Source organism: Coregonus clupeaformis, chromosome 2 (assembly GCF_020615455.1).
Source record: "Coregonus clupeaformis isolate EN_2021a chromosome 2, ASM2061545v1, whole genome shotgun sequence".
Lineage (NCBI taxonomy): Eukaryota > Metazoa > Chordata > Actinopteri > Salmoniformes > Salmonidae > Coregonus > Coregonus clupeaformis.
The window spans coordinates 19,124,819-19,143,111 of record NC_059193.1 but is presented as its reverse complement, the minus strand read 5'-3'; the positions used below and the strand labels follow the sequence as shown (position 1 = coordinate 19,143,111).

Genomic DNA, 18,293 nt, shown 5'->3' with positions numbered 1-18,293 from the left:
TTATTCCATGGGACATTGCATTGATAGCCTACAGCTGAGCTATTTGTGCCTGGCTTTCCGTATCCAATTATTGAATTACTTTAAACTTTTGGATACACTTTTGACAACTGAGAGGAGATTTTCACATGTGTGTTTCACTTTTGTATTTCCTATGCATCAGGAACTTTATTGCGCAAATTAACCATCATGAATTGCTGCTCACAGATGATGCGTTTTGCTACAGAGGAGCAGTCGTGAAACTTCATTGACAAGCAAGGGACAGAGCACTACAGATTCATTGCATCCCAAGGATTCAATTACTACATCAAGATATTCTAACACGGGACAAAATAATAGTCCTACTTCAGGGTACTCAAACAGTGGAAATATCCTTAATCATCGCTGGAATTATGAGTGATTAGTGCATTTTTGGAATACAATGCTTTAGTGTTGGCCAAACTCGAATAAAGTTGATGCATCTTCGGCATGGACTTTTTCTAATAAAGGTGGACTGGGATTTTGACCATGGCGCATACAGGTAGGGGCTTAGGCCGGTTCCATTTGATTTTATTGATGCTATGGACTTTGTCGCAATATTCTTCATCCAGTCAAGTCCGTCAAGAGTTTCAGGTATTGGAGGAGCAACCGATTGGTACCTACGTGGGGACGATAGAGACGAAGCCCAGCTTCACCTATCGCTTCAGTGAAAACCACAAACTTTTTGCTATTAACGGCACCACTGGAGTCATTTACACCTCCTCTGTGATTGACAGGGAGATTTTGCAAAGTAATGTCATCAATGTGGTGGTCCTCTCCAGCCAACCTACTTATCCTACCGAAGTTAGGATTGTAGTACTGGATATAAATGATAATTCGCCAGTGTTTCCCGACGCATCAATTGTAGTTTCGTTCAAAGAGGACGCCAGCAGTGGCAGACAAGTGATTCTGGACACCGCTACAGATTCGGACATTGGGAGTAATGGAGTGGATCACACCACCTACAGAATAGTGAATGGCAACGAGCAAAGGAAATTCCGTTTGGATATTACAGTCAATCCTAGTGGAGAGGGGGCATTCTTGCACCTCGTTTCAACTGGAGGCTTGGACAGGGAAATAACTCCCTTCTACCAACTTTTGATTGAAGTGGAGGACAAAGGAGACCCTAAAAAGTTTGGGTACCTGCAAGTAAATGTAACTATCCAAGATATCAATGACAACCCCCCTATTTTTGATCATGACCAATATCAAACTAGTGTTTTTGAAGATGCAGCAGTTGGTTCTAGTGTTCTGCAAATAACAGCATCAGATCGAGATGAGGGCGCTAATGCAGACATCAGGTACTTTTTAGATGAGGGAACACCTTTTCAAATCGATCCTAAAGCAGGGACCATCATTATAAAAGAAAGTTTGGATTATGAGAGTAAGAAAGAATACTCTTTGACTATTCACGCTATGGACAACGGGGTACCTTCTCTGTCAGGTAGGTCAGAGGCCACTATCAAACTACTGGATGTCAATGATAATGACCCAGTTGTGAAGTTTAGATATTTCCCCACCACATCTAAGTTTGCCTCTGTTGATGAAAATGCTCAGATTGGTACAGTGGTAGCCTTATTGACAGTCTCAGATTCAGACTCACCCACAGCTAATGGTAATATATCTGTCTCAATATTGGGGGGTAATGAGCAGAGACACTTTGAAGTGCACACTTCCCCAGTTCCAAACCTAAGCTTAATCAAAGTGGCTAGTGTTCTAGACAGAGAGCGTATTTCCTCCTACAACCTGACTGTGTCGGTATCAGACAATGGCAAACCCATGGCCAGGTCTTCTTTTGCCAGCCTGGTTATTTTTGTGAATGATATCAATGACCACCCGCCCATATTCCAGGAAGCCCTGTACAGAGTAGATATCAGTGAAGATATTCCAAAAGGCAGCTACATTAAAGGGGTCTCTGCAACAGATGGCGACTCTGGGCAGAATGCCAACCTTCGCTACTCCCTGGTGTCTGGAAACGGTTTGGGCTGGTTTGCCATCAGTGAAAACAGTGGTCTGGTTACCAGCACGACTTTGTTGGATCGGGAAGTAGCATCTGAAATAGTGCTCAACATCAGTGCCAAAGACCAGGGGCTGCAGCCCAAAATCTCCTACACTAAATTGATAGTCAACATAACTGACGTGAATGACCAAGTGCCCACATTTACACAGAGCACATATCATGTGTCCCTGGTGGAGCACTCTCCGGCCGGTAGTGAGCTCCTATTGTTGTCAGCCTCAGATGATGACCTTGGAGCCAATGGAACTATCCGGTTCTCTTTTGACCTGGAGACCCCATCTAGTGTACAAGAGTTGTTCCGCCTGGATGTTGTATCAGGCAGGTTAAGCACAGCCACAGAATTGGACAGGGAGGACCAAGGGAGTTATTCACTTTACATCCAGGCTACAGACTCTGGCTGTCCCCCTCTCCACTCCATTGGTAAAGTAAACGTCTCCCTGAGTGATATCAATGACAATAGTCCAGTTTTCTACCCAGTCCAGTACTTTGCCAATGTCAAAGAGAACGAACCCACTGGCTCATTCGTAACCACTGTATTAGCCACGGACCCTGACCTGGGGAGAAATGGCACTGTAAAGTATATCATAACTGCTGGAGACGCATCTAAATTCCACATTAATAGTAACTCGGGTAAAATCACCACCCAGGTGCCGCTAGATAGAGAGGAGAAGACTGCCTACCAGCTGCAGGTGACAGCAGCAGATGGTGGTGGACTCCGTTCACACACCCAGGCCATCGTCACCATTAATGTCATAGACACACAGGACAACCCCCCTACCTTTAGTCAGAACGCCTACAGTTTTGTCTTGTTTGAAAATGTAGGCATTGGCACGGTTATTGGCACTGTATCTGCCACCACTGTTGATCTGAATACAAACATCACATATTTAATCACCTCAGGGGACCAGAGGGGGCTTTTTACTGTCGGTAGTGCAACAGGTCAAATCAAAGCATCCAGTCAGATAGACAGAGAGGAGCAGTCTTTTTATCAACTCAAAGTCATAGCCAGAGGTGGGGAGGTAATGGGCGAGGCCCTCGTCAATGTCACAGTGAAGGATTTAAACGATAATGCGCCCCATTTTATCCACGCCGTCGAGCATGTCAGTGCAGTAGAGAACTGGAGCACAGGGCACCTGATATTCCAGGCCAAAGCCTCAGACCCTGACGAGGGCACCAATGGCATGGTGGTCTATAGCCTCAAGCAGAACCCCAAAGGCCTGTTCCACATCCATGAGAAACACGGGCTTATCACACTGACAGGGCCGCTGGAGATCACCACCAGCTCCTACCAGGTGGAGGTCCTGGCCTCTGATATGGGGGTCCCCCTGCTCACATCCAGTCTAATGCTAACAGTCAGCGTGTACGACGTCAACGATAACTCTCCCGTGTTTGATCAGCTGTCATACGAGGTCATTATTTTAGAGTCTGAACCTGTCAACAGTCGCTTTTTCAAGGTGGAGGCCACTGACAAAGATTCAGGCCTGAATGGGGAGATTATGTATAACATAGTTGGCGGGAACACAGGCAATGTATTTGGGATCTTTCCAGACGGGCAGTTGTATATTAAGGCTGAGCTAGACAGAGAGGTCCAAGACAGATATGACTTAGTGCTTGTGGCCACAGACAGGGCAGTGGAGCCATTAAGTGCCAGTGTCAATGTCAGTGTAATTCTAGACGACGTGAACGACAATCGTCCCCTCTTTAACAGCATTAATTATGTGTTCCACTTTGAGGAAGAGCAGAAGAGAGGGTCGCTGGTAGGGCAAGTGTTTGCAGTGGATAAGGACTTTGGCCCCAATAGTGAGGTCAGGTACACATTTGAGACTCCACAGCCCAACTTTGAGCTGAACGCCATCACGGGGGAGTTGACCAGTACTCTGCAGTTGGACCGCGAGTCTCTCATGAGACAGAGAGGCGCCACAGTGTTCAGCTTTACGGTCATCTCCTCAGACCAGGGGCTCCCCAAGCCCCTGAGAGACCAGGCCAAAGTGCAGGTTTACATCCAAGACATCAATGACAACCCGCCCAAGTTCACCAAAGACATTTACCAGGCCTCCATCTCCGAGTCGGCCCAGAACATGACGCAGCTGCTGAGAGTGTCTGCCGTCGATGTGGATGAGAACAGAAACGGACTGGTCCGCTACCACATAAAGGAGGGCAACGAGGAGAGCCAGTTCACCATCGACGGCAGCTCTGGACAGGTCACACTAGTGGGAAAGTTGGACTATGAGGCGACGTCCTCCTACTCGTTAAAAATGATTGCTGTGGACTCTGGAACCATGCCCCTCTCCTCCTCCTGTATGCTCAGCATTAGCATCCTGGATGAGAATGATAACTTCCCCTCTTTCCCCAAATCTGCTATATCTGTGGATGTTCTGGAGAATATGAGGATTGGAGAGCTGGTGGCCTCTGTGACAGCCACGGACTCTGACTCAGGTCATAACGCTGACATAACATACAGCATCACCGCCACAAACAACCATGGGACATTTAGCATTAGCCCCAACACAGGGAGCATCTTCCTTGTGAAAAAGCTGGATTTTGAAACTCAGTCTTTTTACAAACTGAATATAACTGCAAGAGACAATGGGAGACCACCAAGGTCCTCAACAATACCTGTGGTCATCCATGTCAGAGATTTCAATGACAATCCTCCTGTATTTACCCCCGGTGACATTTTTAAATCCATTCCTGAAAATATGCCCCTCTCTGCATCAGTAATGACAATCACTGCTCATGACACAGATGCAGACATCAACGGACAGCTGGAATACTCCATAGTTCAACAGACACCCAGGGGAGGTCACTTCAGCATTGACCCCAGCAGTGGGCTCATATGCACAGACAAGGAGATTGACAGAGAGTTCTCAAATCTCTTTGAGTTGACAGTTAAAGCCACTGACCAGGCAGTTCCTGTGGAATTCCGGCGCTTTGCCTTGAAGAATGTCACAATATGGGTGACAGATCTGAATGACAATGTCCCCACTTTCGTTTCCCAGAATGCTCTGGTCGCAGAGTCCACAATAGTCATCGGCTCCATCCTCACAACGGTGGTGGCTTTCGATCCCGACGAGGGCTCTAATGGAGAGGTGGAGTATGAGCTGGTAAAGGGAGACTCGGACACGTTCATCATGGACCGCTATAGCGGAGATATCCGGTTGGCTTCCCAGCTGGTGCCGTCTCGCCTCATCTACAGCCTGACCGTGTCGGCCACCGACCACGGCTCGGACAGGAAGACCTCCAGGACCGAGCTCACCATAATTCTCCAGGGCGCCGATGGCCCCGTCTTCTCCCAGCCCAAGTACATCACCATCCTGAAGGAGGGCCAGCCTCCGGGTACCAACGTCATCTCCCTGGACGCCTCCAGCCCCAGGGGCTCAGCCACCAAGGTGGAGTTTTTCATAGTGTCGGTCCGCAGCGGAGGCAAGGCCGTGGGACGCCTGTTCACCATAGGCCGCCATACTGGAGTGATGCAGACTGCAGCCGAGCTGGACCGGGAACAGGGCTCTGACCTCTACCTGGTGGATGTGTACGCCATCGAGACGGATGCCAGTCAACCCAGGACACAGAGAGCTGAGGTTAGTAGCCTGTTTATTTCTCTTCTCTTAATAGAGGTCGATGGCTCCTTCGTATAGTGGTCGATGGCTTCCAGACAGCATAAATTGAACCTGTACAGATGTTGAAGTCGTTTAGTGGGATTAAATGAAATGAGATCAAGTTTTCGACTGGAAAACCTGGGAGTGAAAGGAAAGTGTCCAAGTCACACATAAAACAGGTCTACAGAGTGCATTTGTATGCACATTAATTACATTCCTTTTTTAAATATATTGCTAAAAGTTCTGTGTTATATTACATCTAAATTGCCTTGTCCATAAGTAGGCCTTGTTTTTTGGCAAGATAACTGTATTGTTCCAGTTCCAAAAAAGGGCTGGCCATAACAATCCTTCAAGCATTTGTCTGTGTTTTCTGGGAAAGGGCCTGCGTATCCTATGTTGTTGCTGTGCTCGTGCTGTCATGAACTTTGATATTCTTATCAGTGAATAAGAACTACACAAATCAAAATCTAACACTTTTTTTGCTCATTGCTGGCATTAATCATGTTGGTTTGCTTCATATGATAAAGTTCCATGATAAATTGTTCTAGGTTTCTATTGGTAGTAATGGAACACATGATGAAAATATCAGGATGACTTAGTGCAGGTAGACTATACTATATCAGGGCCAGTATCACATTGGTGTTTGGAGCCTGAGGCTGTTTTGGTTTAAGGGGGGTCCTGTGGTACTCTCCTCTACCACTGGGCCAGGCTCTGCAGGCAATAAGTGACCATCAAAATTGGGTGACTTCTTAAGACTCTGTGAAAAGATTTTTGTGGAGAGGAGAAGGGGAAACAATGTGGAAGACTGAAACCAAAGCTCTCTATTCCGTTTGCATTATATCATGCTGCACCTCTTGGGCTTTGTTTTAACTTTCCCTTGGGGATGGAGTTAAATTCTCTGAAGTTGAGCGCTGAAACTCGAAACCCAGTTTTGGGTGGCTAAACTCTAGCCACCCCTCAAATGAAAAACAAATGTGATTCTATAGACTATATGTGTTTTGGAAATTTCAACTGGAACCAAGAATTTCATGTTATTACAGGCTTGATGACACGTTTATAAATTGGAGTTTTCTGAGTGCAACCAAAAAGGACTTCACTGCTGCTTCCTTTAAGAAAATGTGTTTTTTATTATTGGCCTATCCTGAAACGCTCTAATAGTATGACAGTAATCGGATGCTTTGACAGTTTTTGTGGATACCATTTCAACCATTACAAATAATGAAAATGAAATCCAATCCAATAATGTTATTTGGAGGCAAACTCAAATATGATTAAAATCACAGATTATTTGCAAAAATTTCATTAAGTCCATTTAACTTAATGTTAGTATGGTCAAATGGGGATATCAAATGCTCTCTCACTTTGCTTGCAGCACCGCAGATACTAATCTCTTCTATTGAAAACTCTGCAGTCGCGATAATGAGAGAAATAAAGGTAACCATATTTCTTAAGTTTTCCCTGTACAAATCCTGTTCTCGAAGTCCAGTGAAGTTTTATACTTTTTCAGCTCCCTTAGCGATGACTTAAACATACCCTATGACTGTCACTCTCTATTGTTTGTTCTTAAGTGTAGTAGCTAAGCCACTTTGATGGTTTTAAACTGACTTTCCTGTGGGTGATATGGCCTTTTAGATTTGCCCTACTTTAAAGCAGTCGCAGGTACTGCTCAGCAGTGTGATATAGGAAAGGCTAAGGTTTTGGGCTTAGACTGATACAAAAGGACCCTTTTAATCCATAAGCCTTTTCTATGTCTTCGTATTTATTGTTAAAAAAACGTTGACAATCACTTTTTTTGTGCTTTGCACTGTGTACAATGTTTTGGAAAGACTTAAACAGAACATAATTCAGTTGAGTATGCCTTATCAATGATTGCTATCATAAACAACCTGACATAGCGCTGAGCTTGCTATGAAACAGAAGTTGCCGCTGACTTGTTTTGGAAATGCCTCTTGGTATCTGATTAAGTGAGTATAATTGTCATTGATTGTTGATTGGTTTCCGTCTTTTGGGATTTGGAATTGGCTTTGATAGCAGAACATGATATAACAACCTGCTCTATCTCTTAACCTGTCAGTCAATATTGTTCAGGGTTTCTGGCCCTCTCTCTCTTTCTGTCTTTCACTCGCTCTCTGAATCGCCCTCCGTCTGCACCCCCCCCCCTCCTGTCTGTCTTTGTTTCTTTCTGTTTCTTTTCATTCTCTGGCTCTTCCTCTCTCTCCCACCCTCTGCCCTCCTCTCTCTCTCTCTCTCCACTCTCAAAACCACTCCCTCTCCAGCTCCAGCTCAATTGTTTTCTTTTGCTTCTTGTGAAAAAGAATGAAGGAGCTTATAGGAGAGAGCCTGAAGTGCTACATCACTTCTTGCACCCCGAAAGCATTGTCCTTCTGGAAATAAACACTGCCGACTCGCAACAGTCCTTCCTTTGTTTTGCCTTCACAGATATAGTGTTGCTCCCCTCTGGCACTGATTCAGTGGGCTCTGTTGTCTTATGGTCTGTGCCAGTGTCATTCACTGACAGATTTAGGATTGTGTATGGGACCCCCTCCTTTCTGACAGGATCATCTCACAAACTGAGGAGGTGAGCATCAGCATTCTGCCTGGTGTTCTTGGACTGGACATTGCAACAGGGGAATGCAGATGGCTAGGCTAGATAGATACCTCTTATTAGTCCTTATCTTACTCAGGACAGTGGAGTTGACCCTGTTCTTTCTTTTCTCTCTCTCTCCCATCTTTATCTCCCTCACACTTTCTGTTTCTCCCCGCCCCCCTCCCCCTGCAAGGTATATTACGTCCAGAAAACTAGCCACTCCAAAGCTAAATTAAATTATTGAAAATAACCATCTAACTTCTTGTTTACTCTGAGACAGTTGGGAAAACACAGTTTATTAATGTTATGCTGCTGTTTTAAGCATGCTTACTGGACTTTAAATGGATTGCAACTCAACCTAAAATGCCTTACCATGTTGGTGTCACTGCAAATACTCCAAATACTTTAGGTGTGACCGATTGAGCTTGCCTGGCACAATGGAACCAATGGAATAGACCCAAAAGTGCAAACCCCGTCCATCTGGCTCTCCCGGCAGGCTTGATCAAACGCATTTGAAAGAAAACAAATGCTATTTGAACCCAGGTCCTATAAACTCCTCTAACTTGAACCCTGAGGAAATGTGATTAGGGCATTAGTGGCGGGTGGAGTGCTTGATTTAGTGTAGATAGAAAAAAAGCACTATGAAACACAAAACCTCTACAGGCAGGTCAACAAGGTAGAGCGAGGGCTGCGCTGCCCTGGTACCATACGATATGCTTGTTGGCGTGGGGGATGAACAGTTTCTGAGGCGAGCGAGACAGTAAATTTGCAGGGTAAATTGGCTGGATATGTGTTTTGCAACGGTCATCACGAGGGTCCACACAGCCTTCATGGAGTTGATGCATATGTTGGTCCTCCCATGGTGGTCATGTCTGAGGTCAAAGTTCAGACAGTCTAGCAGGGGATTCTCTCTAAGTGCCTGTATCTTTTACGAGACAAAACCTATAAACCCCTCCTCACACGCATGCAGCGGGAAAAGCATGCACACACACACACACACACACACACACACACACACACACACACACACAAGCTGCCCTGTTATTTTCTTTTCAATGTTCACTATTGAATAGCTGGATTACAGGGCTAGAGGTCAAGTACTGTGTTCAAGTTCACACACAGTATCTTCCATGCCAGGACAGCAACACTCCAGTTTTCATGCTACCACTTTAAAGCACTTCCCCTGGAAGAACGACTCAAACTGTTACAATATCAATGCTGTTACAGTGATAGCATTGTGGGGCACGTCTGTGTTGTCTCTGTACAGAGACCTCGCTTGAAGCCACAGTATAAGCCGGCTCTGTTTTCTGAAATGTTGTACTTTTTTTTCTTCTCTATCTCGCCCGGTTTCAAAGCTAGCGGCTATCGCAGCTCACAATGAGCGTTTGTTTAGCAACGATGATACCCTCAGGGCTCAGGTTGAAAACAAGGCAGTGGGTCGTTATCCAGACCATGTGTCGCTATGTAGGCAAGTTGTGTCAACTAACGTCATGACGTCCCCTCCCCCCCTGCAATATTCCCCCTTTTCCTATTCTCTCTCTTCCTCCCTCTCTCCCTCCCGTCTCTCTCTTTCTCTCTCTCTCTCTCTCTCTCTCTCTCTCTCTCTCTCTCTCTCTCTCTTCCTTTACAGTATATACAACATAACATTTGCAAACAAATCAGCACATCAAACATTTTGTATTTTCTTTAACATAAATTCAATAGTTTTATTCATCGAAAAGAAAGGTTGTTGATAATGAATGCTCTGAGCACCACATTATGTCAAGAAGGGTCAACCTCAGACCACAGACTGACCATATGTTTCAAAACGGTCTTTAATAATCATTCTTCCTATGTCTGCTGCCTCTTTCTGCATTTGACTCGGTCGTCTTCCAAAGAGAGCACAGGTTTTCAGTTAGAATAATAAATAAATGTGGCGTGAGCTCCAAAGAGCTTCGCATGGACTTTATTTTTACTTCAGAGAACCATTTCTCTGGTTCTGTGAATTTGATTGTCAAGCCTCATTTGAAGGTCATTCCTCGTCTTCAGCACACATGGTCCGAGCACAGAGGCTGAACTAGTATCAGGCCCACTGGGAATGCCCTGCTGCTTTGGACTCTGGAACAAATAATCAAACAACAGGACCAGAGGCTTACTGAGTTTGTTGTCTTGATCAGAACCTTGTTGAGAAATTCTTATAATGAGTGCACAGGAGGTTGGTGGCACCTTAATTGGGGAGGACGGCCTCTTGGTAATGGCTGGAGCGGAATTGGTGGAATGGTATCAAATACATCAAACACATGGTTTCCAGGTGTTTGATGCCATTCCATTTGCTCTGTTCCAGCCATTATTATGAGCTGTCCTCCCCTCAGAAGCCTCCACTGATTGAGTGGCCAACAGTCCAGCAACTCAGGTTTACTGGGTGACTTTGAATAGAATGTCTTGATTGGCTTACTGGTGTAGGTGTTACAGGTTGTTAGCATCCAGCCGATATAGAAACTGGTTCAAGCTGATAGGCTGTCTTCCGGTGTTGTTTGCTTTATTAGCGTTAGTATTGTGTAGTAATAGGATCTACAATATCTAGTAATCTGCAATATATGTATTGTAATAGCTATGCTGCTCAAGTCCACTAAACTTGCTTGGTCTATGAAGGAACTGTTAATATCAATTTCCAGTAAAAAATATTCCACTACTCAGGCTAGTAAAAAGTTAGGAGTCAGATCGAGAGTTTGCAAGGGAGCTTGGGAGATTGGGAGGAGGGAGAGGTAGAGAGGGGAGTTGATTTTGGCACATTTTCACTGCAGTAATAATGGATCCCAGCTACGGAATGATTTGTTCTACACGTGACTCACACACACAAATGTATACAGCTCCACCTAAGCCTCTATTGTTTTCCCTGGACAAAGGTACACTGCAGCAGTACCTTTAGGCGCATCTCCGTTTCATCTTGAAAGAAAAACGCTCCTGCACTTTCAGAGATCTCAATTCCCAGACCCTATATCATCAGCACCTTCCAAGTACCATTAAAGGAGTGGCAGAAAAGAGGATGTCCGTTTTTTGCGCCCTCTGCAAAGTCTAAACCGCCTCCTCTTTTCTTTGAGCCTGCGGTTAGCAGAGCTGACCCCAAGGCAGGAAGGCTATCTCCCGCAGGCAGACAGATAATTGAGGAGCGGAGAGAAGGAGGTAAGGGAGGGAGGGAGGTGGAGATGAGGAGGGGGGATTGAGGTTTAAGCTGTGGGAGTGGGCCAGAGCGAGCTTTAGCAGCGTCAGGCCTAGAGACAAGGAGAGATAGATTGGCACCAGAGAAGAAAGTTAATGTTATTGTTGTCTTCCCTCTTATTTGATGAGTTTTCCATTAAGAGGGAAAAAAAGTGCAGAGGATACTGTATCCTGGCTGGTCAGAAGGTTATGACTGGATGCGTGATTTAAGTTTTATCTGTTTATTTTCAATTATGTATGGAGGTGTGTGTGTGTCTGTGTCTCTCTGGTTTTCCTTGAAGCATCTCTTTAAATTCTGGAGAACACTTTTTATTAGGTTTCATTATACATGCACACCAGCGTGAAACTGAATAGTTATGCCATGTTTGGCACTTGATAAAAGAGGACCTTCTCTTGAAAATATGTTGGCCTTTTCATATTACTGAAGTAATGCTCCATATTATGCAATATTCAAAGTGAACTGAATCAAGCAGACACCTTTGACTCAAGCAGACAGCTATTCTCCCAAAACAAGTTTGTAGTCTCCAAGAGTTTCTAAATAAGATTTGCTTGCATTTAAGGATGGCTGCACAAGTTACATTCAAATAGTCTCATCTACATTTTTCAAACTCTAAATAAATTGATTCAATTTGCACGGCAACAAACAAAACTTGCTTTAATAATAAAACAACACTTTTGTTTACACAATTCTAACAACTGAAGTCTCCAGTTTGAGAGAGAAAAAGAGCTCTCCTCTTAAATAGCTGGCCATTTTGGTGAGTGCGGCCCCCTCTGGTAGGGCTGCCTAATTGAAAACATCTGGGTGAAGTACGTTTTTTGGGCAGCGATGTTCTGGCCAGCCAACGTGACTCAGGCTCTCGTTTCTGATTGGGTACCTGAGCAGCTCTCTCTGAGCTTTGTTGTCAGGCAAAAGTTATGCTTTTATTAAACCGGACGATATCTCAAGGAGCAGTAGGAAACGTTTTACTGTTTGTGCTCCGTACATCGGGACACAGAAACAGTTGCTCTGGTTTCGATTACACGCATTGACATTTTAATAATAATTAATTGTTAATTGCTAATTGTAATATTTATTTCCTCTCATCTGCTTTTCCTATGCAAATCGCTGGAGTGGCCTAATTAGACCAGCTGTGTTGTATCTGATTCCTTTGCCTTAATTGAGCAAAGTCTCACATTGAAAGTTGTCATATTTGCCATTTAGCTGTTTGTGTGTGTGCGTGCATGCAGTTGTGTGGTTAAATCAAGATGCCCCTATCTTTTGGCCAAAGGTGCATGCAATGTCCAACAAGCAAAATTGAAAATATGCTGGCTACTTCATACTGAAATATTGTGTTCTGATATCCCCCCTGTTGATAGGGACTTCCTAATGAGGTTTGCTCTTAATGGGAGTAGCTTCCCTGGACATCATGCACTGGAATCATACATTAAAAGTGACCACATACTGTATGTACTTCTATCTACTCTACAGGTCTGTGCTGAACTTGCTCTGTGGTAGAACACACAGCAAAAACCTACAAGTGGGGGATACAAGTCCTGGTGCATTGAATTTGTGTACATTTTCTGCAATTGAGCTGCCCCACCATTGGACCAGGTGGTTGATAAGATCAGGCAAAGGATGCGATTTCCTTGTCCATATTTGTTCCTATACCATATAAACAGACACATACTCCCATTGCACGGATTACATGAAACATTTAATTAATATGATTCTGGTAACACATAAATGAGATAGACGTATGTGTCAGCTCAGTCTTAATTCCCTGAGGGAAGGTGATGAACATTCACACCGCAAAGGGTTAGGTGGCCAGTGAATGTAGCGACATTTGACTTGCCTTGGCAGAGCCCGCAGCATTAGCGGAAGCAATGTCCCTTGGCAGCTGAACCACTGTGCCAGCTGTGTGTGTGTGTGTGTTTGTGTGTGTGTGTGTGGTCATTCAAATTAAATCAAATCAAATTGTATTTGCCACATGCGCCGAATACAACAGGTGTAGACATTAGAGTGAAATGCTTACTTACAAGCCCTTAACCAACAATGCATTTTTTCAAGTTATTATTTTTAAAAAGTGTTAAGTATTTTACTAAAGGGCAGCAGTAAAATAAAATAACAGCAGGGAGGCTATATACAGGGGGGTTACGGTGCAGAGTCAATGTGCGGGGGCACCGGCTAGTCGAGGTAATTGAGGTAATATGTACATGTGGGTAGAGTTAAAGTGACTATGCACAGATAATAAACAGAGTAGCAGCAGCGTAAAAGGTTTTGGGGTGGGAATGCAAATAGTCCGGGTAGCCATTTGATTAGCTGTTCAGGAGTCTTATGGCTTGGGGGTAGAAGCTGTTGAGAAGCCTTTTGGACCTAGACTTGGCGCTCCGGTACCGCTTGCCATGCGATAGCAGAGAGAACAGTCTATGACTAGGGTGGCTGGAGTCTTTGACAATTTTGAGGGCCTTCCTCTGACACCGCCTGGTATAGAGGTCCTGGATGGCAGGAAGCTTGGCCCCATGTACTGGGCGGTACGCACTACCCTCTGTAGTGCCTTGCGGTCGGAGGCCGAGCAGTTGCCATACCAGGCGGTGATGGAACCAGTCAGTATGCTCTCGATGGTGCAGCTGTATAACTTTTTGAGGATCTGAGGACCCATGCCAAATCTTTTTAGTCTCCTGAGGGGGAATAGGCTTTGTCGTGCCCTCTTCATGTGTCACGAGTTGCTAAGCCAGAACCCAGAAGCAGACCAGGACAAGGTAAGTTGAAACGAAGGTGAGTGTTTATTTACAATTTCAAGAGTGATGCTGAATAATCCAGGGAACAGAGCGGGCGGCGTTGATTAGTTGTTGGGGGTGCAGTGGTTGATCCCATCCTGGGTCGGCAGCCGCCCGACCACCAGGCAGAGGTTGGATGAAGGTTCCGGACGGGTGATGTTCATAGCTAACGATCCGGCAGGGAATGGATGTTAGGCCAGAGCCTAAGAAGGGTGATGATCAGGACCAGGTGTGCAGATTGCTGATGGGATGCAGGTGCGGAAATCAAGAGAGCTCCCCGGAGCGTTCCAGAACCCTCGGGGAAACTGGAGATCCCGAACATAAAAACTAGTCCACCGACAGGACCCGACTCAGACTGCCGGGATCGTTACAGTACCCCCCTCCGACCAAACGCCACCGGGCGGACTCCCGGAGCGCCAGGATGGAGGCGGTGAAGTCACTGATGAGGTCAGCATCTAGGACCTGTCGCCGCGGAATCCAACTCCTCTCTTCAGGACCATACCCCTCCCAGTCCACGAGATACTGGAAACCCCGGCCCCGCCGTCTGGAATCCATGATGCGACGCACCGTGTAGGCAGGACCACCTCCGATCATCCGAGGAGGAGGAGGAGGAGGCGGAGGAGGCAACAGAGGACTGAGGAAAACAGGCTTGAGGCAGGGAGACATGAAAGGTGGGATGGACTCTGAGCGTCCTCGGGAGTTTGAGTCGAACTGCCACCGGATTGATCACCTTCTCCACCACAAACGGACCAATGAACTCGGTAACAACTTCCTAGACTCAGTCCGTAAAGGAAGATCCCGTGTGGCCAACCAGACCCTATCTCCGATGGTGTAGGTGGGAGCGGGGATCCGGCGACGATTCGCCTGGAGCTGATACCGGTCCGAAACTCTAAGGAGTGCTTTTCTGGCCCGATGCCAGGTCCGGTGGCAACGACGAATATGGACCTGAACAGAAGGCACTGAGAGCTCCTTCTCCTGAGAAGGGAACAAGGAGGTTGGTAGCCATACAGGCACTGGAAGGGAGACATCCCAGTGGCAGATGTAGGGGAGAGTATTGTGGGCATACTCAACCCAAGGCAACTGAGAGACCCAGGAGGTGGGGGTTGGAAGAGGCCAGGCAGCGTAGCGTGGATTCCATCTTCTGGTTGGCTCTCTCCGCCTGACCATTAGATTGGGGGTGAAAACCAGATGTGAGACTGACTGTAGCTCCAATGGCCAAACAGAAGGACTTCCAGACAGCAGAGGTAAACTGAGGGCCCACGGTCGGAAACGATATCACTGGGCAACCGTGGACCCTGAAAACCTCCCCTAACCAGGATCTCGGACGTCTCCGAGGCAGAGGGAAGCTTGGCAATTGGCACAAAGTGGGCGAACTTGCTGAATCTGTCCACGATAGTCAGAACGACCGTGTTCCCCTCAGAAGCGGGCAACCCAGTGACAAAGTCCAGGGCCAGATGCGACCATGGTCGCCGGGGGAATAGGAAGAGGGGTGAAGTAGTCCAGAGCTGGGCCGATTGGTACTCTTGTTCTGCGCACACACTGGACAGGCAGCAACATAACCCCCGGAGTATCCTCGGCCATGGCAGGCCACCAAAAAGCGTCTGCGAAGAAACGCCATTGTCCGAGCCACGCCAGGGTGACAAGCCATCTTGCTGGCGTGGGACCATTTGAGGACAGCAGGACGAACCGACTCAGGCACAAACAACCGACCGGGTGGACCGTTACCGGGACCGGGCTGAGTCCGAAGGGCCGCCAGCACCTCCTCCTCAATCTTCCACATAACTGCTCCCACGACGCAGTTCCGGGGGAGAATTGTCTCGGTCTTGGACCCACTCTCCTCCGTCTTGGAGAACATCCGGGACAAGGCGTCCGCCTTGCCGTTCTTAGATCCAGGTCGGAACGTCAGGGAAAACTTGAATCGTCCGAAAAACAACGCCCACCTGGCCTGGCGGGAGTTGAGACGTTTAGCCGATTGCACGTAAGCAAGATTCTTGTGGTCAGTCCAGACAATAACGGTTGCTCCGCCCCCTCCAACCAGTGGCGCCACTCCTCCAAGGCAAGTTTCACCGCGAGAAGCTCCCGGTTACCCACATCGTAATTCCTCTCCGCAGGCGAAAGGCGACGAGTAGTAGGCGCAGGGATGGAGTTTACTGTCCGTGGAGCATCGCTGCCGACAGGATGGCGCCAACTCCCACATCAGACGCGTCCACTTCAACGACGAACTGACGGGCCGTGTCCGGTTGAGAGAGAGATCGGTGCGTTGGTGAATCGCCTCTTCAAATCCAGAAAGCGCTCGATCCGCCTCCGGATTCCACTTGTAGGTCCTGATACTGGAAGTCAAGGCAGTTAACGGAGCGGCCACACGGCTGTAATCCCGGATGAATCTGCGGTAGAAATTCGCAAACCCCAAAAATCTCTGGAGCTGCAATCTCGTACCGGGCTGGGCCCATTCCAGAACCGCTCTAACCTTCTCCTGGTCCATCCTAATCTCTCCCCGGGAGATGATGTACCCGAGAAAGGATGTCGTGTGGGCGTGAAACTCGCACTTCTCGGCCTTCACGAACAGGCGATTCTCCAACAATCGCTGCAGAACCTGCCGGACATGCTGGACGTGGTCGGAAGGTTCCTTCGAGAAGATCAGAATGTCATCCAGGTAAACAAACACAAAGAGACCGATCATATCTCTCAGGGACGTCGTTCACCATACTCTGGAATACCGCTGGAGCATTGGTCAGTCCAAACGGCATCACCTGATACCGAAGTGACCCATCGGTGTATTGAAACCCGTCAACCACTCGTCCCCCTCTCTGATCCGGACCATGTGATACGCATTGCGTAGGTCTAGCTTGGTGAACACCGTAGCACCCTGTAAGAGTCGAAGGCAGAACTCATCAAGGGCAGGGGATACTTGTTCTTGACCGTGATGTCATTCAACCCCCGATAATCAATACACGGTCGAAGAGAGCCATCCTTCTTACCCACAAAGAAGAATCCTGCCCCCAGGGGTGATGACGAGGGACGAACGAGACCAGCAGCTAGGGACTCCTTGATGTAGGTCTCCAAAGCCTCACGTTCAGGTCGGGAGATACTGTATAACCTTCCCTTGGGGTAGACAGCTCCAGGGAACAGGTTGATGGCACAATCATATGGTCGGTGGGGAGGGAGTGACAGAGCCTTCTGCTTACTGAAAACTTCCCCCCAAATCGTGATATGTCTCGGGAACCAGGGATAAATCTGGGGTTTAGCCTCAATCACCTGACTGGGAACTGAATGGGGGCAGGCAGTCTTGAGACAGTTAGCATGACAATCAAGGCTCCAACTCGTTACCTTGCCCGTCACCCAATCGAACGTGGGATTGTGTTCCTTCAGCCAGGGGTATCCAAGGACCAGAGGAACATGGGAAGACGGCAGAATGAAGAATGAAATCATCTCAGAATGATTCCCCGACAACCGCATCTTAACCGGTTCAGTCCTCATCGTGATACGTGCCAGACTACTGCCGTCCAGAGTGGTAGCTTCAATGGCTTCCGGCAATTGCTCCTTGGAAAGCCCCAGCTGTTCCACCAACTCGGCATCTAGAAAGCTTCCATCGGCACCTGAATCGATAAAAGCGTTAATCGCTAAGCTCTGATTCCTGTTCATAAGGGTAGCCGGGAAACGGGGTCTGACAGAGGTATTGAGAGGTCGAAACTGGCTCGCTAAAAGTCCTCCCAACTTTAGCGAGCACGCAGTTTGGACGACCCGACTGGAACCTGAGAAGCTGATCGGTTGGACGGAACCCATTGCTTCTCCCTCCTTCGCTCTCGGACTCGATTATCCACCCGAATAGACAAGGCTACCAAGCTGTCCAGGTCACTAGGCTCCGGATAGGAGATCAACTCATCCTTGAGCTGCTCCGACAGACCCTGGTAAAAGGCCGCTTGCAGAGCCTCCTCATTCCACCCACTCTCCACAGCCAACGTCTTGAACTCGATCACGAAGTCGGCCACGCTGCGAGTTCCTTGGCGAAGCGAAAACAGGCGCCTAGCTGCGTCCCTCCCTCGGACGGAATGGTCGAAGAGCTTCCTCATCTCGGCCGTGAACCCCTGGTATGAAGCCATGCAGGGATCCTGTCGTTCCCAAA

At 47.3% G+C, this 18,293-nt stretch overlaps 1 protein-coding gene across 1 annotated transcript in view; it reads left to right on the top strand.

The window, feature by feature from the left end:
* The first annotated feature begins 272 nt into the window (after positions 1–272).
* Positions 273–18,293, top strand: part of LOC121534178 (protocadherin Fat 4-like) — a 102,867-nt gene continuing 84,846 nt past the window's right edge. Inside the window, exon 1 of the mRNA XM_041840722.2 lies at positions 273–5,610. Coding sequence (XP_041696656.2) covers positions 505–5,610 — 5,106 coding nt within the window. The 5' untranslated portion in view covers positions 273–504. The remainder of the gene's footprint in view (positions 5,611–18,293) is intronic.